General features: G+C 39.7%; 1 protein-coding gene across 9 annotated transcripts in view; it reads left to right on the plus strand.

Moving 5' to 3' along the window:
- Positions 1–7,845: 7,845 nt before the first annotated feature.
- c20h5orf24 (chromosome 20 C5orf24 homolog) overlaps positions 7,846–22,292 on the plus strand; it is a 38,287-nt gene continuing 23,840 nt past the window's right edge. For 3 of the 9 annotated variants that reach the window (XR_011963474.1, XM_072590679.1, XM_072590671.1), the window contains exons 1-2: positions 7,846–8,214; positions 17,656–17,691. Coding sequence is in view for 5 of the 9 variants with exons in the window: in XM_072590679.1 (XP_072446780.1) it covers positions 8,175–8,214; positions 17,656–17,691 (76 nt within the window). In the remaining 4 variants the exon portion in view is untranslated. Of the gene's footprint in view, positions 8,215–17,651; positions 17,692–18,124; positions 18,188–18,207; positions 18,343–22,292 lie in introns of those variants that run through there. The other 6 variants (XM_072590676.1, XM_072590675.1, XM_072590677.1 and 3 more) reach the window with 5 other exon arrangements.

The following is a 22,292-nucleotide window of genomic DNA, read 5'->3' on the forward strand; positions in this document are numbered from 1 at the left end:
AATGTTGGTGAGATAGAACTGGGAGTTATCAGCTTACATACAGCACGAAAGCTGTGCTTCCAATGATCTTACCAAGAGGTAAGATGGAAAATAAGCAGAGTCCAAGGATAGATCATCAGGGAATACCAGATATTGTGGGAGCAGGAAAAGAAGCCACATGTGTTTTCAGTGAAAAAACCGTGAATGGAATCTTGTGAAGGAAGATATTGTGAAGGCTGCTGTTGGTGCAACCTCTCCCCAGGATTGTGGAGATGAGTGATAACTAGTGTGTTGTCACAAGTGAGAGGTAGGAGAAGGGGTAGCGACAAGAACAAGAGGGTAATGTCCACTTCCTGATAGCGGGTCCCTCAATGAGTGGGTTTGAATGAGAGATTTTCCCTTTGGATCATACAAGTAAATGTGTCAGGGAAGGCAAACCCCCTGCTACACTCAATTAATATCAGTGATGCAAATGAGGTCTTTATTTGGGTATTAATCACCCACTTAAAGGCCTCGATTGGTAGCAGGTCAGACATCTGACCAAGGGGCTTCTGCCATGCATTGAATTAGGGTAGAAGACAGATCAAAACCCACAACTCGATCATTGGCCTTCCATTATGCATACTATATTATCATGCTCTACAAGGTAACAAATACATCAATTCCAACAGCGAAATTCAAGACCACAACATTGAGTCTATTTATGACCTGACAAACTTCTACCCAGAACAATTTGATTCTATTGGTAACTTTTAAGTCAATGCAAAGTTACATCTGAAAGATGAAATCTGACTGAACGTCAATCCTCTTCACAATGCATACATTTAGAATAAGCACGTACTGAATTCCAAAGAGCAGAAAAACATCATTCAAAGGTTTAGCCTCACATTGATTAATGCAACTCCATTACTTGAAGAAACATGGTACTCTACATCAACAATTATATCAAAGGTGTCTCAGCTCTGCACTAAACAGATGTCCACAGAAAATTCCTACCAAGGATGGTCTTTACTCATCTGGCATCAATAAGAATATCAATCAGTTAATCAAGTTGTATAAAACATGATAACTCCCTCAATCTCAATAATCAAGAGGACCTTTCATTTCATACAAAATTGTTTCTGAGTTGGATGTAAGATTGCAACTGAAATATTCCATGTCCAAAGATACAACTATGTTCTGGTGATTATCTCATCAAATTCCCTTTTGTGTGACAAATCAAACATACCACGAGTGGAACTCATCATTGACATTGTCATTTTCAGTATGTTTGGTGCTTCACAAAAAAAAGTAATTGATAACTATCCATGAGTGCACTCTCCCAAGGTGTGTGGTAATGAAGTATCCAAGCCATTATCTCCTTTCCTCACGAACAACAATCTAATGGTCTTGTAGAATGTACTGTCTACTTGGTAAAGTCCTTGACCATTACATGTAAAGCTACATACTACGATTTTCATTTTAATCAACCTGTTCAGAGATGTTATGACACACTTCTGGAGCAGATGGGACTTGAACCCATGCCTTCTGCCCATTAACAGGGACACTCAGTTCTGAGGGTCACTGGACTTAACTTTGATTTCTCTTCACAGAAGCTACTAGAACTGCTAAGCTTTTCCAGCAACTGCTTTTTTTTGTTTGTGCTTAGTAGGCACACTACCACTGTAGCACAAAAGCCCTATATTAACTCTACATGCTACTCCTTGAGACAATAGTTTATTATCTGACCACTCTAATGTTTGGAAGGCAGAACCATATAGTTATTCCGTCATACACTCTTATCATCCAACCTCATGGATGTGATGCATTCTTGGAAAGAAGGGAGAAAATGGTACAAGAGTATGATAAATTAGCATACAGGCAATTGTCCTATACTGTACTGAACCAGGATAGTGCATCAGAGTTCGAGAACTTCACCTGAATATATTTGTGGAAAGATATTGCAACATTGTGTCCAGTCCAAGGTCAGACGACATGGTCACAAAAATGGTAAAATCCTATGAGACAATACATCCAAGCTGTACATGATTAATTGTCTGTCATTTAAGATAATGCCTCTGATACTGAAAGTGTCATAACAGACAATAACCAGACATCTATGCACAATGATGAACAGCACACCACAAAGTGAAATAACTTACCCGAGTGACAATAATTGCATAAGGACTAGATCTGGTTATATTATTTGCCAACCTTAATGTGCATCCTTATACACATGTAAGTTTGTCATATATATTAGAGGGTAAAATATGTAATTTGCATTATTGCAGATACCTCCGAAAGCTGCTATATCTTTAAATCAGCAAGATGGCATGTAATACCCCAAAATAAAAGGTCTCCTTCTAAATCTTTGTACAGTTATGCAATCAGCCAGCCAATCATTTAGTCAGTCAGTTAGTGAGTCATTCAGTTAACCATGAATATAACATAATGACAAGATAAGCAAGCATAAAACTCAGAACATATATGTAAGTCTGCAATGTCATATTAATCTACAGTTCTGCTATACCGCGTGTTTCTTCAATGCAAATTGACTTTAATGCGATTGAAGAAATTAGACTGTTATTTGCAGAATGTGAACTTTCCTTACCTGTATTAACTATAACGCGATTCCAACTCCATTAGTTTGAATAGTGTGGCTACTGTGCGATTTTCTTATACAGGTCATTCTGCTATAAAGCGACAGTTGCGTTTTCTGCAACCTCACTCGATAGAAAGTGGCACTATGGAGAACCGCTATAGAAAATCACGCTGTAGAAGATTGCTATAGAAAATCGCTATACCCATTCAGCAGAAAGTTTGCATTATCCAAATAATATCTACAATTCATCAATTGCGTGATATCCAATTTGTGTTGATGAAATGCGCGTTATACCAGATCGACCTGATAATAGACAATAGACAATAGCTGCAGGAGTAGGCCATTCTGCCCTTCGAGCCTGCACCACCATTCAATATGATCATTGCTGATCATCCTTAATCAGTATCCTGTTCCTGCCTTATCTCCATAACCCTTGATTCCATAATCCTTGAGAGCTCTATCCAACTCTTTCTTAAATGAATCCAGAGACTGGGCCTCCACTGCCCTCTGGGGCAGAGCATTCCACACAGCCACCACTCTCTGGGTGAAGACGTTTCTCCTCATCTCTGTCCTAAATGGTCTACCCTGTATTTTTAAGCTGTGTCCTCTGGTTTGGGACTCACCCATCAGCAGAAACATGTTTTCTGCCTCCAGAGTGTCCAATCCTTTAATAATCTTATATGTCTCAATCAGATCCCCTCTCAGTCTTCTAAACTCAAGGGTATACAAGCCCAGTCGCTCCAGTCTTTCAGTGTAAGGTAATCCCGCCATTCCAGGAATTGACCTCATGAACCTACGCTGCACTCCCTCAATAGCCAGAATGTCTTTCCTCAAATTTGGAGACCAGAACTGCACTCCAAGTGTGGTCTCACCAGGGCCCTGTACAGCTGCAGAAGAACCTCTTTACTTCTATACTCAATCCCTCTTGTTATGAAGGCCAGCATGCTATTAGCCTTCTTCACTACCTGCTGTACCTGCATGCTTACCTTCATTGACTGGTGTACAAGAACACCCAGATCTCTCTGTACTGCCCCTTTACCTAAATTGATTCCATTGAGGTAGTAATCTGCCTTCCTGTTCTTGCCACCAAAGTGGATAAGCATACATTTATCCACATTAAACTGTATCTGCCATGCATCTGACCACTCACCTAACTTGTCCAGGTCACCCTGTAATCTCCTAACATCCTCATCACATTTCACCCTGCCACCCAGCTTAGTATCATCAGCAAATTTGCTAATGTTATTACTAATACCATCTTCTATATCATTAACATATATTGTAAAAAGCTGCGGTCCCAGTACTGATCCCTGCAGTACCCCACTGGTCACTGCCTGCCATTCCAAAATGGAGCCGTTTATCACTACTCTTTGTTTCCTGTCAGCAAACCAACTTTCAATCCAAGTTAGTACTTTGCCCCCAAATACCATGCGCCCTAATTTGCTCACTAACGTCCTATGTGGGACTTTATCAAAAGCTTTCTGAAAGTCCAGGTACACTACATCTACTGGATCTCCCTCGTCCATCTTCAGAGTTACATCCTCAAATAAATTCCAGAAGATTAGTCAAGCATGATTTCCCCTTCATAAATCCATGCTGACTCTGACCAATCCTGTTACTACTATCCAGATGTGCCGTAATTTCATCCTTTATAATAGACCCTAGCATCTTTCCCACCACTGAGGTCAGACTAACTGGTCTATAATTTCCTGCTTTCTCTCTCCCACCTTTCTTAAAAAGTAGTACAACATTAGCCACCTTCCAATCCGCAGGAACTGATCCCGAATCTATCGAACTCTGGAAAATAATCACCAACGCATCCACGATTTCTCGAGCCACCTCCTTCAGTACCCTGGGATGTAGACCATCAGGCTCCGGGGACTTATCAACCTTCAGACCTAACAGTCTCTCCAACACCAATTCCTGGCAAATATAAATTCCCTTAAGTTCAGGTCCTTCAGCCACTATTACCTCAGGGAGATTGCTTGTGTCTTCCCCACTGAACACAGATCTGAAGTACCAATTCAATGCTTCTGCCAAGAACCAAGAACCAACATGTTTCCTGCCAAGAGAACCAAGCTGTCATGTTATATCAGAACCAACTGTACATAGTTGTTAAAAAATTGCAAGACATCTGTCTCAATGAGTACTTCAGTCTCTGTGATATATGTTACATGGGCTAACATTTTAAAAATCACAATTACATCAAGAAAATGATTGTCTAACATTTGGACACTTTTTGAAGCTGCAACTGACCGAGCAGCCACTCTGCTCACCATTTATTGGGATGGGACTAGAAAAAAGTACCCTATAGCTGTAGAAGAAACACATAGAAGACATGGGTATTAAAGTTTGGGTGATGGGACATCAAAACGTTCACAGAAACACTGGACTTGAGTGTGTAGAGAGTTGCACTTCATTCGTTGTCCAAGACTTCTGGCTATATGTCATCAATAGCACCGCACTGTTTGACATCTGGTGGGCTGAGCAGGGGCAGCCTAAGGAAAACTAAGGTTTCTTTTTCAAGTCCCACCTCAATAAATGGTGAGCAGAATAGCTTCTCAGCCAGTTACACTGAGGTTTGCTTCTGGAACAGAACATTAGAAAAAGAACACAGAATTTACAGAGTTGGATTTGCTATCAAAAAGTAACCTGTCAGTCAGTTTTATGAGTAAACTCTTGGAAACAATGTGTTCTTCATGATTCTTCATTTCACACTGGCAAACTGCCAAAATGCTACTGTGAACAGCATGGGTGCTCCAACTCTAGATGCCACCAATTGAACCAAATAAGATTTCTATACCAAAGTTAATCAAACTTTCTGTGAGTTCTAAAAGAGGACAGTCTTATTCTTCTCAGAGATTTCAATACCAGAATTGAAAGAAATTTCAACCCCTGGAATGAAACTATTAACAGGAAAGAAATTGGAAATGTGAATTCCAAAGGCATTCTTATTCTAACCAAATACATAGAATATAGGTTCATCATGACCGATATCCTGTTCAACCAGAAGAACAAGTACAAACTTCATGGCCACATGCACACTTTAAATACTGATGCCTGGTCGACTTTTGCCTTATTCTGGATTAGTGGTGCTGGAAAAGCACAGCAGTTCAGGCAGCATTCAAGGAGCAGTAAATTCCTGATGAAGGGCTTTTGTGCGAAACATCGATTTTACTGCTCCTTGGGTGCTGCCTGAACTGCTGTCCTTTTCCAGCACCACTAATCCAGAATCTGGTTTCCAGCATCTGCAGTCATTGTTTTTACTTAGTCGACTTTTGTCTTATAATAATTGAAACAAGGTCAGCAACGTGGACCTCATAGAATATAAGTTCCATGATTGAGACTGTTAATCTGATCCAGTCAGAGAGCCCTGTCTGATACAGGTAGTTCTTGGATAATGCACATTTTAGCAGTGCAATTTGCTTATAACATCATTGGGAATTAAGGAACAGGTATTTTCATGAATCGCTTCACAATAGCGCGATTCTAGCAGTGATCTTTTCACACGCTTTGTTTTGCACATGTCCTCATGTCAGCTCTGGGCAATTCTGCACAAGTGCCGATGTCCACTGCTAACAAAGCAGCTTTCTGTGAGAGGTACTGTACGGAGAGTAGCTCTCTGAGAGAGACACACTGAGCATCTTCCTGTGAAAGATCCACTACTCCTAGATTATCCCTTTTTTTGAAAAAATGAAGGGGGATAGTCACAAGAATGTTAGCATGAAGCATCCTGGTGATATAATTGTGGGTGGTGAATGCAAAAGAAAGGCTATAACACTGGAAGAGAACTGAGATATTATAAAGCATTTTGAGGGTAAGGAGAGAATATGTGATATATTTTGTTTAACAGGAATGAGGAAGTCTACCTAATGCACCATGATGACCTCTGCCCCTACATTAACAATCTTTTTAATGTACTGTGTTAAATTTACTTTTGTTTCATTAATAAATATGATTTATACCTTCATTCAGGCTGTGCTATACCTTGTGTTCAATTTTTAGGTGATTTTTGAGCAATTGTGAATGACATTTTTTGCTGGTCTGCCCCAACCCTCCTTTTGCCATAAGTCCCATTATTTATAGTAAGGGATTTTCTATTAAGCAAGGTTTCACTGGAATGCAACTACGGCATTGTAGGAGAACTACCTGTGGATAAGAACCTTTTGCTTACTCACTATTCCTCAGGTTTGAAGCTTCAAAGACACCTAAAAATAATTAACAATGTGTTCTTAAGATACTATTGTATTATCTACAATGGCTTATTTAAGATACTGAACATATGTTGATGGATTGAAGGCTTACCGAATATGATAACTGATACATTTTATCCCACAGTAATAGATCTGAAGACAAAATATGTGTACCTTTGCCAAGAATGTGGCTGCATTTTGTTTTATTTTTATGCATATGGCTGTGACTTAAATACCTAAGTACAGGATTTTTCACATGGGGAAACAATCAAAGTCAATCTTCAAAGAGGAAATGGATACCATGCAGCAGTTTGAAATTATGGCTTGGTGAGGTGACAGAACACACAGTTTGTATTTAAGAGGTTTTGTATTGAAAATGGGGAGACATGCACTAAAGAGCAGATTGTCACGAATGGTAGACCAGAATAGGCCTGATCAGAAGAACAGATATATGAACAACAAATATAGCAACTCAGAAATTAGCGATGCAAGAGATTAAAGAAGTAGGGTGGGGCACAGCCCTGAAGGTCAATACTTTTAAAAAAAAATCAGGTTTGCTTTTAAATAAATTTCGGTTGGTGTAACTGATGTTCATGACCACCTGTTCAGCCATTGACATTTACCTCCATAGTTCTCTGAAGTGCAGAAAGACACAACAACCTGTCAGCTTGGTCTTCAAGATAGTTTGACTGATTTGTAAATTAGAAATACTTCAATTGTACACTGTAATGAAGCCAAACCTGAAATGCTAACATTTAAAACCCAGTCTCGACTTTTTTTCCCCACGTCTTTGTGTTAAGCCTGTGTATATATTTTATCTGTGGTGGAAAAATAAAAACTCAGTAACATTTCTGACTCCCTCTGTATAAATATTAATATTTTCAAAAAAAAACATTTAAAGACAGGGGTGGGCAAAAGCGTTGATGAAAGATTAAATAAAACGAACATTATTCCAGGAAAGGAAGGCCTTTTGTAAACAAGCCACAGCCAGAGAATATTGAACATTAAAATTTAATTATTTATTTGCTCTGCTGGTCCTTTATTCCCGGGGCGGAAGTGCGCTTGCGCTGCACGTATTTCCGTGTTGTGACTTTCGTTGCTTTAATAAAGGTTGCAAAGGGATCGCAGCGTCTGTGGACGCCAAAAAAAAGGAAGAAGCAGACATCAATCCAGAACTATATTTCAGCAGCATCGCGGTTCCTTTTATTAAGAGAGTTTAGTAGGAGGTTTTGCGTGGGGTGTGTGTGTGGTCTATCAGGATCTAAATTATTTCGGTCGCAGGGCTTTCGAAGGGAATTGGGTGAAAATAAAAAAGGAACTGGAATATGGCAGGATGAGCTGTGCCATGTTCTTACTTGGCTTTTAGCTTTTAACCCTTTCTAGTGCTTGCCAGTGCAAAGCGGCTCCTGGCCAGACCCTGGATGCAGCAGCTGGATCGCTGCTGTGAACTATTGTGTCAAGGTAAGAGCATTGTCACATTGCATTTAAACAGGTTACATAAAACAATAGCACTGACCATTGTTTGTTTGTTTAAAATTCATACTGTTTTTTTTCTCATGGAAGATTTAGAAACACATTTTAGGAGGTCGAAAGTCCCGATTATGTTATTTTAAAATCTACCCCGGCTTGCAACTTGGTGTTCATAAATAGAAACTATCTTGTTGTGATAACGGCCAGGGTACAGGGTTCACGCAGGTAATTCCCTCAGGTGGTTGTTGCAGTCATGATCTGGAAGTGGCCACCACGTTCTTCTTCCCCAGTTGTCTTCACTTTTTGTGTCCTGCTCATGTAATCATTTGCATGCTGAAAGTGTTTCCAGCAAGTGGACAAGAGAACAGAAGTCCCAAATAAAGGCAGCTCATCTGACCTCTTGCTGCTGGGGATCTTGCAAGGTTTCAAATGGTGTGCAGTGCATTACTAGATAGCTAGTCTGTGTGGGAAGTTTGCAAACAAATAGTGATAGTATTGTGTTATTTGGTACATAGATGGCCCAGTATCAGACTTCCAGTCAAATATCTATATTGTGAATCTTTAATTGACCCAAAAATGCATTGTGTAGTTATATTTTTTCTTAAATGATTAATAATAATTTGTGATATTACATGTGAATCAAGTGTATGCTGTAAATTGTTACCTTAAATCTATGAAATGCAATGTTTATCAATGTAGAAAAAACATAATTATAAACTCTTGCCCACCTCACATTTTGGAAGTATATGAGAGAAATGGATGGATATTTTGAAAAGTAAAGAAAAATGGGGAAAGGACAAAAACTTAGATTATATAAGTATTAAGGACAATTTTTATTGTAGGATTAAACAAGATTTGGGTTTTATATTAGAAAGGCCAAAACCATTTTTCCTTTCTCGTAACACTATGCTTGGGGAGGATGTGACCTTCTTGAAAGGTCAACTTCATTCACTCTGTATAAAGCTGCTGAGTAGTCATTGGTTAGATGTAGTATGGCTCAGGAATGATGCAGTGCCTCCTACCAGCATACTGGTACAGCTCACTCTCATGCACATGCATTACTATCAAGCACTGAGGACACGTTTGTAGTCCCATGACTAAGGTGTCCCATTAATGTCAAATGCAAGGACAGTAAATTTTGCTATATTATATTCATGTGGCCTGATATTGGAGCTAATTTATCGTTGTAATTAAATTTAAGACTCCTAGCAATTACAGTTTGAGAGTAGGTTTGTTGTACTGTTTTATATTTTTAAGTGCTGTTGGAAAGCACAGCAGTTTAAGCTCACGTTTCACAAATTTGATCTTGGTTTTGGTGGGAATATGGAATGACTTTGGGAAAATGTACTTGGTGTTAAAAGGACAAGTCACAGATTGCCCATAACCAGTGTATTTTTCCGCAGTCCTGGCTGAGCAAATAATACCCTTGTGAGTACTGCTTGTAACGTGATGTTGTAAGACAAATATAAGTATATTCTGACTTAAAATTTTAACCTGTAATAGGGTTGCTACAATTTGTTTTAATGCCCCTGGACAAACATTTGGTGGAGACTGGGCAATATTAACTATGATTTGGGTGTGCCATTGTAGGACTGGGATGTACAAAGATAAAAATTACACAACACCAGGTTACAGTCTAACAGGTTTACTTGGAAGCACTACCTTTTGGAGCGCTGCTCCTTCATCCGGTGATGAAGGAGCAGCGCTCTAAAAGGTAGTGCTTCCAAGTAAACCTGTTGGACTATCACTTGGTGTTGTGTGATTTTTAACAATATTAACTAGAATCTTTTTCCCTTAACCACTATGCAGTGGCTTTTTGAAATTATTTGTAATTCAACTTTAGATAATTGGGCTCAGCTGTGATGCCCTGGATGTTTGTTAACTTTATAACAATCCAAATTTAGGCTGAGAAATGAAGGATTTTTGTGGGGACATGTACTGAGAGAGATTGCTGAGGAAAGTGTACTTGCAGGCATTTGGTGCAGGCCTCTTGAATTGACGTACAATTGTGTGGTCTCACTGTAACAACTGTTTTGTTACTAACTTGATCACTGATGTCCAGCTTCCATATTAACTCCTATGTTGTTGCTCCATCTATTCTCCATTGTAGCAGATTGGCAACATCCTCATGCCTGAGAAGGGAAAAAACAAAATAGGCTGTCTTTCCCCACTTTATGGGTATGTAGTGTTTCAGAGTATTAATGGGCTTTCTGTCCAGTCTGTCAACATTACAAGATTCCAGCACTAGATGGTGCTGAAAGCAACAATTATAGCTGAACGTTCTTTAGGATATTCATACATATGTCCTACCAGCTTTTCCAGCCATCTTTGCTATTTCTGGCCCAGTTGTACAGCCGAGACCAATGTTGCTCAGGAAACACTTATTTTAATTTTTGTTTTATCAATTAATAAAGTCAAAGGGGCATCCAGGGTCATAAATAAATCTCTATTAGATTAACGTAAGTGATCTTTTCACTCACTCATAGTTAAAGTGATCGGCTTGACTTCAAAATGTCAATCAGATCATTGTTGTGTAGTAAATTAGAAAGCTTTTTATCCATTGCATCTGTCAAGTAAAAGTCTAAGCTGATCACCTAGTCTCAGTAGAATGTACAAAGTCTGTGTAATTGTGCAACTACCTCTTGATAAGGTTGAAAGATTCTTTTTGAAAATGGATACTGTCAATCAAAATAATTAGGGTTTTTTTTATCTCTACAATTTTTTTTTGTAGACTGAACTATTGTCCTCCTAAATTATCAGACTATGCAAATTTTGACTAGGCTAATCTAAGTTCTGAGTTAGTTATTTAGAAGGCATCTAACATGTAAATGCAAGGTTCTGGCATTGAGTAGAAAAAAGCAATTTTCTCCCATTTCCAGTCTTAATGTCATCATGGAATCAAATAATTTCTCTAGGAAATGATGGCCATTCTTGAAGAATTGAACAACTGAACCACACTGTTCGCAACCATAACCTCTTCTTTGATCCTAAACTTAGCTTCTGACCTTATATCCTCACCATTACAAAGACTGCCTTCTTACTGTGAGCCATCTCTGATCATGCCTCAGTCCACCTACTAGTGTAATTTTACTTTTAATATGGAGTTTAATTGTTCTCTGCAAGCATTGTTATAAATGGATGGATTCAACAGGAACTGGACCTATAAATGAATGGGTTTTGAGTGAATTCAAGTTCCAATCCGATCTCCTGGGTCAGGAAGTGTACAGGGAGAGACAAAAGTCCATTGTTTTTTGTCTGTACTATCCTCTTTGATCAATTAAGCATTGAGTTTCTGCATTTTTCTTTTTTAATTTTAAGGAATTATCTAATGTTGGATATTCCTATTAACTATCTTAAATTAGATTATATTTGTAAGAACTTTCAAATAGGCTGTTCTTTTTTATTACTTTTAAGTGTTATCATATATTAATTCGTTTTAAATGCTTTATGTGTCAGAGCTAAAGACTGTGAAGTTAATTTCTGGGAAAAATTATTAACTCTTGATTACTTATTAAGTGTTAAACAGATTACAGTAATCAAGTACAGATAATTTGGGATTAGTTGGAGAATCAAGAGGATACACTACAGAAGCTCAAATACAGGGTAGAGTGGGTCGAACATTTGATTCTCAAAGTCAACTGCAGAACGTCAAACAAAGAGAATGTGAACATTTTAGTCAAGACTTTAACAAATGTGAGTAGATCTCAAAGGTTTGCACATGATAGCACATAACAAGGTGCACAATGAACAACAAAGATATTCTAGTGAAAAAGAATGGACACAATTTTAATAAAGTATTTGTTTCTGAGTAACTCTTCAGGCAAATTCTTCAGAGGGAAGCCATTTGATACCAGGGAAATTGAGATTTCTTTCCTGAAATTGAAAATTATGATGGCTTTGGGATGGAAGCATGTTTATAAGATCTTGAAAAGCAAATCAAAAATCTGTTTGGAGAGGTGTGTGTTTCTACTCAAATTGCAATAACTGAGTAGGTGGTCAACAGATTGTGGCTGCATTTGCTTTCCCTTTCTCCCTTACAATGCCCAGTCTATCAGTTGAATGGCCAACAGATGCTAAATCCTATTGCTTTACGCTCCCAACTCCATCTTCTCTGCAAGTGGATGTAAAATTGTAAGCACCAAAAACGGAAATTGCTGGAAAGGTTCGGCAGCATCTGAGGAGAGAAATCCAGTGACCCTTCCTCAGAACTGCTAAAATTGTATGATTAGTTACTCAAAATAGCAGCTATGTACCTGCTGGGTTTTAGCAACATTGCGTAGATCAGCTCTTTTAATATCTGGGCTGAGGGTGGCCAAATCTGTTGGAAATCCTTCATGTTGAGGTTGCTTCTGCCTTGCCAATAGAAGAGAGATGACACTGAAATAAAACAAAGGACTATAGATGCTGGACATCTGAAACAACAAAAACATTGCTGGAGAAACTCAGCAAGTCTCGCAGCATCTGTGCAGAGAAAAACACAGCTAACATTTTGAGTCCTGTGACCCTTCAGAAGGGTCCCTTCTGAAAGGTCTTTCTGAAGAAGGGTCACTGAACTGAAAATGTTAACTCTGCTTACTTTTATTGGTGCTGCCAGACCTGCTGAGTTTCATCAGCAATTTCTGTTTTTGTTTCAGAAAATTTGAATTCTGCATACTATCCTTTCTTGCTCTGTAATTGACAGGTATTTTCAGAACTCAAAATCTCATCCAGTTGATAATTTTCAATCTCTTCTCCATGAATGGGACTGAGGTATGGAGCAAGAATTATTTTTCAGATCAGACTTCTCATTGCTGTTCCCATGGACTAACTGTTCATATGAAAGCAGGCATTCCTACTCACAGCCAGTGCTGACCGGGAGGCAACATACATGTACACTATTGCATTATTGCTTATTCCCAGTTCATGCTGTGGAGTAGGAGCCATCACACCTGCAGTATGCTGTAAAATTCAGGAAACCTATTGGAATTACTCTTCACAGAATGAGGCACAGGTCCCCAAAATGCTGTTCAAGCTTCTCCTATGCAGCAGAGAGTATTCCTATTTTAGTGCCAATCTCACCTGTTTTTGATGTTATGCTTCCTGTTCCATAACAAAGTTCGATAAACAAATTCTGCAGCAGATGTCTATCCATCCTGAAGTTAAGTGGGTAGCTCTATAAAGTGTTGCCTCCATTGGCTACAGATATTGTCCTGGTCTTTGAGGCGACTGTTGCCATCTTTGGATCTGACAATGTTGTTCATTGTGTTGGGAGTCCATAAATCTCTGTGGTTATTTTGGAAAACGGAACATGTCAGTGAGGAGTTTAATTTTCTCAGCTTTTCCTGTCTATCATTCATACTTTAAATATAAGTGCTGCTTTGAAGCTTCACTTTTGCTATCTTGTGAGAGAATATTTCTTCTGAAGACTTGGATCCAGTTGCCAGGTTTGGAATGCTGTCTCTATTATCAGTGAGTGTTCTATATTGCTCTCATCAAACTTGGCTTGCTATCTTTTAGTGGTGTATCCGAGGATTTCTTAAAATGTATGAGTGATGATGGATTTCACTGATTATCAGTCATCTTGGGTGATGATAAATGGTGCATAGTGCAATGAAACCCAAAAAGAGAGAGAAAATAAAATACTTCCCAAATCCTACAAAATTGTACAACTTCCACAGGATATCAGTTTCAAATTTAAATTAACAAGTTATAGAAAAAGAATTGACTATCAGTCGATGCTTATTTTGCTCTGAGATTAAATGACATATATTTTTAAACTTCATTTATTTTAAAAATAAATGAAGCCAATTTCAATCAATATATTAAAAATTAGTTCCTTCTGGTGACTCTCAATTGAGGTCATACTCTGGTTCTACTTCCTGAAAGGAGGCTATGAAGTTTTCACTACTATATCTAGCTGGACCACAAAGCACGATATGATCTAGCTTTTGTTTTGTAAAACCGTCTTCTGATCCTTGATCAAACTATCTTCTTAATTCCCTCTTCTCTGCCTCCTCCACTCTTATCTTCAACATTGAGTTCTAGAAGTTCATGAGTTTCTATGTCATTAAGTTCAAACTGTTCATTCAGTTGCCTCTGCCACATTTCTCCCTACAATTTGTGGGGCTCTGATTTGCACTCAGTAATTTTCGGATTTTTACGTGGTTCGAATCACCCCCACATCCCTGGTTCTGACACTGGACTTATTTAGGGAATGTGAAAGGAGGAAGGCAGTGGACAGGAATTTCAGGGCAAAAGAATCTCTGCTTTTATTTAAATACAGAAAAGTAAGTATAGTACAAGAAGAACAAGTAAAAGCACTAAACAGTGAAATTAACACTATCAATTATACAGAGGACAGTACTTAAATATACGATTAAATTAAATACTATTAGAATCTAAATAGCAGTTCTAATCACAGAAACTTTAATCAGGCTTCTTACCCTTGGAGTCCCAGGCACTGTCACCACCCGCCTTCCCCTCCCTGCTAGCTAGGTCAGAAACTTGTGGGTCTCTGGAGTTTAAGCTCATCACTGAGGAAACACGATTTTTGAAGTACAGCTGGCTGTTTAGGTTATTGCTATCGGTTCTCCTGTTTCAGAACAGGCCCATATCCGGAAGCTCTAGTTCAGATAGCACTCAGTTGGCCCTTAGTGAGGAAATGAGAATCCCACTGGGGATGAGGAATAAAAGGGGTGCAAGTACACTGCTCGCTAAAAGTAGTGACTTGGTTCAACAAGGCCAGAAAATAAACAAACCAAGCATTTGGGCTTATTTATAGCAGGACAGAATTGAAAAATAGAAAAGGTGTGTTGAAGTTGTATCCAAGCTTGGTGAGGCCACACTTGAAGTAGCTCATGCAATCCTGGCTACCTTATTATGAAGATGACATGTGGCACTGAAGAAGATGTAGAAAAAGATTTACAAGAATGGTACCAGAAATGTCTGGGTGCCCGTGTAAAGAAGATAAGCAAGGGTGGATCTCCTGCTTGTGAAAAGAGAAGGCAGAGGGGTGACCTCAAAGAAGCCTTTGAACATTTTGAAAGTTAAAAATCACACAATAACAGGCTATCGTCCAACGGGTTTAATTGGAAGCACACTAGCTTTCAGAGCGCCGCTCCTTCATCAGGTGGTTGTCAAAACCACCTGATGAAAGAGCGGTGCTCCAAAAGCTGGTGTGCTTCCAATTAAACCTGTTGGACTATAACCTGGTGTTGTGTGATTTTTAATTTTTGTACACCCCAGTCCAACACCGGCATCTCCAAATCATAACATTTTGAAAGGTTTTGATAGGATAAACACAGAAAGAATAGGATGGCTTTTGCCAATAAGTCACAGTTCTGTCAATTCTGGCTCAGGAACTAGATCACTCAGGAAAGTGGCCATGACAGGCTCTTTCTGGAGGTTACAACTAAGAGGTTGCCTTGAAGCTCCCATCCAATAAGGGATTGTGACTAGATTCCGGCCTGGGTACAAATGCCAGCTTCCTTTGCAGTTTGGAATCTACTGAGGGATTGAAAGCATGAATGTGCCATAAGTAGGAGTGCAGCAACTACCATTGTAGCAAATGCAACTTTAATGGCGATATCCTTTGCATGAGATGGCTGAAAAGGCATGCCTTTCACCTAGCATACTTGAGCACTGCTATTTGTTGCCAGCAATTTAATAAGGCCAGGCAGTTTGTGGTTTGGATGTCCAGCAATGAAACCATGCGGCTCAATTTCTGTGCTCTTGAATGGTCCCCTGCTATGTTATCATTCCGAGATATTCCAATTTAACTAATCAGGGCTGAATGCCCCATTTAGTGTCCTCTTTGTCTCCTGCAGATGGAATCCCACATTTAGGAAAACTGTAAGGAGATAAGAACATGCCTGGTGCTGCACTGACATGAATGGATTGTATTTTCCTCAAAAGTTTTCTTTTGTGGGTCTTGGCAAATTCAGCCCACTGTTTCTACTTTCGAGTAAGAGAGAAACTAGGGGATATCAAAATAAGATAGCCATCAAGAAATCAAATAGGGAATTCTGAAAAGACTCACCTGGGGTTGATGAGAATATGAATCTTGCTCCACAAGGACTGGTTGAAGCAAATACTGCAGAGGCATTTGACAAAGGGTCAGTTAGACTTGAAACATCTTTTGAAGCTCTTTTCTCTCCTTACAGATGCTGCCAGACCTGCTGAGATTTTCCAGCATTTTCTCTTTTGGTTTCAGATTCCAGCATCCACAGTATTTTGCTTTTGTTTTTTACAAAACATCTTTTGCTGATCTTGAGTTGCTGGAACTTGCTTTTTCAGGGGCTGTGGTATTAGAGTACAATTTCTATAAATTCTCATTTCCAGTAACATGCAGGGTATACTTTTGAGAACAAATGCGTCTTGAACTGCATCATGTAATGATTACTAATATAGAAGCCTTAGTTTTGTATAGGAGAGATCCTTACCATTTTAACTGGAATAGATTTACCTGACAGAGATAAAACCAAACATTCTCACAAAATAGAAAGTGCATTTATTGTTGCAATGTTAAGGGCAACTAGCTATAAGCTAGTTACAAATGTTGATGAGTACATAGATTGTATGTCAAATCTGAAAATGACCCTTTATTTTACACTTAATTTGACTAGGTGGCGTATTGTGGCCAATTGTTGAACTAGCCAAAGGTCACGAGAAGCAACACTGATAACAAGTCAACCATTGAAACTTTTAACCATCAGTTTGTTGCAAGCAGAACTGAATGGTGTTTCTTGCGAATTTATCTTTGAACATATTCTGTAAAATGCATGAAAGAGAGAAGAGAAATTGATGAAGGGATCCTAAACAGCAGGGGATATTAAAAATGATAGAAATTTAATGTCAAATGTCCAAGTGAAGTTGATGTAAACAGAAATCTAGACTAATGTTATATTAAAAATAATGCTGGAAATCTGAAATAAAAACAAATAATGTTGGAAAAGCAGGTCAGTCATCTGTGGAAAGAGAAATAGAGTATATCTGTGCTAATGCAATCTTGTATGTGATTTTGTTCCACCAGATATAATTGTGCATTGATTTAGGAAAGTGTTAGACATGTAGCTATGGTATACTTAACTGATATAAGGGATAATGTTTTATGTTTCCATTCACATCACTAAATATTTATACACTCATCTATCTGGTATTTAAACCTTTCATTGTAGCCACTTACATTACATTGTCTGCTTAAATATTTTAGCATTTTTTTAAACTAATGTCTTTACTGGGTATAAGTTGATTTTATTTAAGGCCTGTTCTTTTGCAGATTGTAACACAATACTGCCCTCTTCAAAAATCTTCTATAGGTTAAACTTGTTTTATCCTCTAAGTATTATTTAATGGAAAGTCTTTTAGTGAATTAGCCTGAAAGGAAGAAAGCTTAGTTTTATGATAGAGTTAGGTAATGTCCAATTTATAACTTTTTGTCTTTCTTTCAGGTAGTTTCTATTCCTGAGAGGGTCAGTATGAATTACAGAGGTGTGTATAAATTTACTTAATATTCAATAGTGTTGGTATTAATTCTGCTTCCGTATGGAATAACGTTGAAGCCAATGAATCCATCTCCTCCTACAATTACATAGTTATTGAACATGATTGGTGAAGAGATTCTATGCTTCATCTATATTACTGCCTTTGGAAGGAAACAGATGACTATTTAAACTTTCACTTCATTCAAATGGCATCTTTTGGGTTTATGCACAAGTGAAATATTTTGTACATGCTTGCAGTGTTTCCAGCCAATAGTTGCCATCCATATCTATTTTGTAAGTATTTTTAAAAGACTTGAATTAAAAAAAGAAACAGCTTTTCTGTGTTTTTCCCCCTCTCCTCTGGAACTATTACTTAGTTCATCCGAAATACATTTGTGTGGATGATGATTTAAGTTGTTGCAATTTTGTCTTCCTACTAGGTAATATTGCAGGAAACCCCTCTTCTCAGCATTAGAATTTGGTCATCTCCCCATGAGAACGTGGTCAGTGTGCAATCCACTTTGCATTCAGCTTCCTTTAATAGCTTCTGGATACTCCTGAAACAATGTACCTCCAAAGGAACACCATTCATTGACATTCATGGAGCAGCATTAATACCTTAAACAAAGAATGCCCGCTCATAAAATGTTCATAGAAGGTGACTATTTTGTCATCAATCTCTTTCTTTGAAAGAAAGCAATAGAAAAGATAGAACTTGCTCCTCAGGACATCACAAAATGCTTCAGAGCAAATTAAATATATTTGAAGTGTCACTAATCTTGTAATTATAGAATCCATAGTAACTAATTTGTAAGTAGCAATTCTCATAAACAGCGATGTGGTAAATGACCAGATGTTCTCCTTTGGATAGTGCTGATGGAAGGATAAATATTAGCCGAGATGCAAGTACGGTCAGTTTTACTCTCACGTGTTTCTTCAATGTGTATTGGCTTTAACACGATTGAAGAACTTAGACCACTTTTTGTAGAATGCAAACTTTCCTTACTTGTATTGGCCATAATGTGATTTGAGCCCCATTAGTTTAGATGACGCTACTATTGTGTGATTTTCCTATAATGGAAGTTTTTGATCTCGTTTGATCTATCGCGTTATGTCCGAACCGACTGTAAACTGCTGACGGCTCTTAATTACGGAGTAATTGAGCAGTTAATTGTTTTCAGGTGGTGAGCATAAATTAGAGATTCACTTTGGCCAGATCTGTTGGATCTGACTGAAGCAATGGCTGTGAGTTAATATGCAAAATGTCAAGTTTCACTTCTCTTAGTTGCTACTTTGAATGGAATAAGCGTGGCAAACAATGATGCCTATTTGAAAGGCAGTATTGTCAAGAAAATAATATTCTCTTAGCCCTTCAATAAAAGTTTCAATTTAGATTGTGTAGGGCTTGAACTCTCAGCCCCAGATCTATTGGTGAGTGTGTGACTACTGTGATGAGGCTAACTAGTATTATCTTGATTTGGAGATGCCAGTGTTGGACTGGGGTGTACAAAGTTAAAAATCACACAACACCAGGTTATAGTTCAACAGGTTTAATTGGAAGCACACTAGCTTTCGGAGCGACGCTCCTTCATCAGGTGATAGTGGAGGGCTCGATCGTAACTCAGAATTTATAGCAAAAATTTGCAGTGTGATGTAACTGAAATTATACATTGAAAAATTGATTGTCTGTTAAGCCTTTCATCTGTTAGAATACAGTGATAATTTCACTTCTTTCATGTGTAAATCACAAAACCTTTTTTTTAAAAGTTGCATTCTCGGGTTAGCTGTTAACAATGGTGATAGCTAGACAATATGTTGAAGGTGTTAGCCCCCTGTGTTCTCTGTCTATGACCTGATGTTTAGATTGATTCTAATCTAAAAAGTGCGATAACAGAGTTCTACATAAATTCATGCAGTTTTTGAGCAAAGTGCAATGTAACTCTGCAAGTACAAATTCACCCCACAAAATAAATGTGTGTGTGTGTGTGTGTAGTGAGTGCAGAGTGTCTTAAGTCTATGAGGGTGTGTGTGTGTGTGTAGTGCAATGCAATGCAATGGTGATCACCTGTAATGTGACATGAACCCAGGGTCCTGGTTGAGGCCCTCCCTATGGGTACCGAACTTAGCTACCAGCCTCTGCTCGGCCACTTTCCTCTGCTGCCTGTCCCGAAGTCCATCCTGGAGGATGGTCACCCGAAGGTCCGAGGCTAAATGTCCTGGACCACTGAAGTGTTCCCCAACTGGGAGGGAACCCTCCTGTCTGTTGATTGTTGTGTGGTGCCCATTCATCCGTTTTCGTAGCCTTTGCTCAGTTCCCCAATGTACCATGCCTCCGGGCATCCTTGCCTGCAACGTATAAGATAGACAACGTTGGCTGAGTCACATGAGTACCTGCCATGTACAAGGTGGGAGGAGTCCCCACGCGTAATAGTGGTATCTATGTCCGCAATCTGACAAGTCTTGCAGCGTCCACCGTGACAGGGTTGTATGGAGTTGTCCTGAGAGCCGGGCAGTTTGCTACGAACAACGATCTGTTTGAGGTTTGGCGGTTATTTAAAGGCAAGTAGTGGAGGTGTGGGGAAGGTCTTAGTGAGGTGCTCATCCTCATTGATAATGTGTTGCAGGTCACGAAGAAAATGGCGTAATGGTTCAGACCCTGGGAAGTACTGAACCACGAAGGGTACCCTGTCGGTTGCAGCACATGTCTGTCTCCTGAGGAGGTCATTACGGTTCCTTGCTGTGGCACGTCGGAACTGACAGACGATGAGTTGAGCATCGTACCCTGTTCTTGTGAGGGCATCCTTGAGTACTTTCAGGTGTCCATCACTACTGTTGCACTATACACACACACACTAACACACACACACATATATATATATTCCTACACACACACACTCTCACATACACGCGGACACAGACACCCATACACGCCCTTATAGACACACACACTCCCACACTCTCACATGCACCCCCTCACAGACTTAAGACACTCTGCACTCACTGCACTCACTACACACACACACACACTTTCTCACACTCACAACCTCACCCCAGACAGACACACACACACACACACAGACAAAGACCCACGTGCACACACATATTTTGTGGGGTGAATTTGTACTTGCAGAGTTACATTGCACTTTGCTCAAAAACTGCATACATTCATGTAGAACTCTGAGCTCAAAAACTGCATGAATTTATGTAAAACTCTGTTATCTCACTTTTTAGATTAGAATCAATCTAAACATCAGGTCATAGACAGAGAACACAGGGGGCTAACACCTTCAACATAGGTAAAAACAATGACTGCAGATGCTGGAAACCAGATTCTGGATAAGTGGTGCTGGAAGAGCACAGCAGTTCAGGCAGCATCCAAGTAGCTTCGAAATCAACGTTTTGGGCAAAAGCCCTTCATCAGGAATAAAGGCAGTGAGCCTGAAGTGTGGAGAGATAAGCGAGAGGAGGGTGGGGGTGGAGAGAAAGTAGCATAGAGTACAATGGGTGAGTGGGGGAGGGGATGAAGGTGATAGGTCAAGGAGGAGAGGGTGGAGTGGATAGGTGGAAAAGAAGATAGGCAGGTAGGACAAGTCCGGACAAGTTATGGAGACAGTTACTGAGCTGGAAGTTTAGAACTAGGGTGAGGTGGGGGAAGGGGAAATGAGGAAACTGTTGAAGTCCACATTGATGCCCTGGGGTTGAAGTGTTCCGAGGTCGAAGATGAGGCGTTCTTCCTCCAGGCGTCTGGTGGTGAGGGAGCAGCGGTGAAGGAGGCCCAGGACCTCCATGTCCTCGGCAGAGTGGAAGGGGGAGTTGAAATGTTGGGCCACGGGGCGGTGTGGTTGATTGGTGCGGGTGTCCCAGAGATGTTCCCTAAAGCGCTCTGCTAGGAGGCGCCCAGTCTCCCCAATGTAGAGGAGACTGCATCGGGAGCAACGGATGCAATAAATGATATTAGTGGATGTGCAAATAAAACTTTGATGGATGTGGAAGGGTCCTTTAGGGCCTTGGATAGAGGTGAGGGAGGAGGTGTGGGTGCAGGTTTTACAGTTCCTGCGGTGGCAGGGGAAAGTGCCAGGATTGGAGGGTGGGTTGTTTGGGTGCGTGGACCTGACCAGGTAGTCGCGGAGGGAACGGTCTTTGCGGAAGGCGGAAAGGGGTGGAGAGGGAAATATATCCCTGGTAGTGGGGTCTGTTTGGAGGTGGCGGAAATGTCGGCGGATGATTTGGTTTATGCGAAGGTTGGTAGGTGGAAGGTGAGCACCAGGGGCGTTCTGTCCTTGTTACGGTTGGAGGGGTGGGGTCTGAGGGCGGAAGTGCGGGATGTAGACGAGATGCGTTGGAGGGCATCTTTAACCACGTGGGAAGGGAAATTGCGGTCTCTAAAGAAGGAGGCCATCTGGTATGTACTGTGGTGGAACTGGTCCTCCTGGGAGCAGATCCGGCGGAGGCGGAGGAATTGGGAATACGGGATGGCATTTTTGCAAGAGGTAGGGTGCTATCACCATTGTTAACAGCTAACCCGAGAATGCAACTTTTAAAAAAAAGTTTTGTGATTTATGCATGAAAGAAGTGAAACTATCACTATATTCTAACAGATGAAAGGCT

Source organism: Chiloscyllium punctatum, chromosome 20 (genome assembly GCF_047496795.1).
Source record: "Chiloscyllium punctatum isolate Juve2018m chromosome 20, sChiPun1.3, whole genome shotgun sequence".
Classification (NCBI taxonomy): domain Eukaryota; kingdom Metazoa; phylum Chordata; class Chondrichthyes; order Orectolobiformes; family Hemiscylliidae; genus Chiloscyllium; species Chiloscyllium punctatum.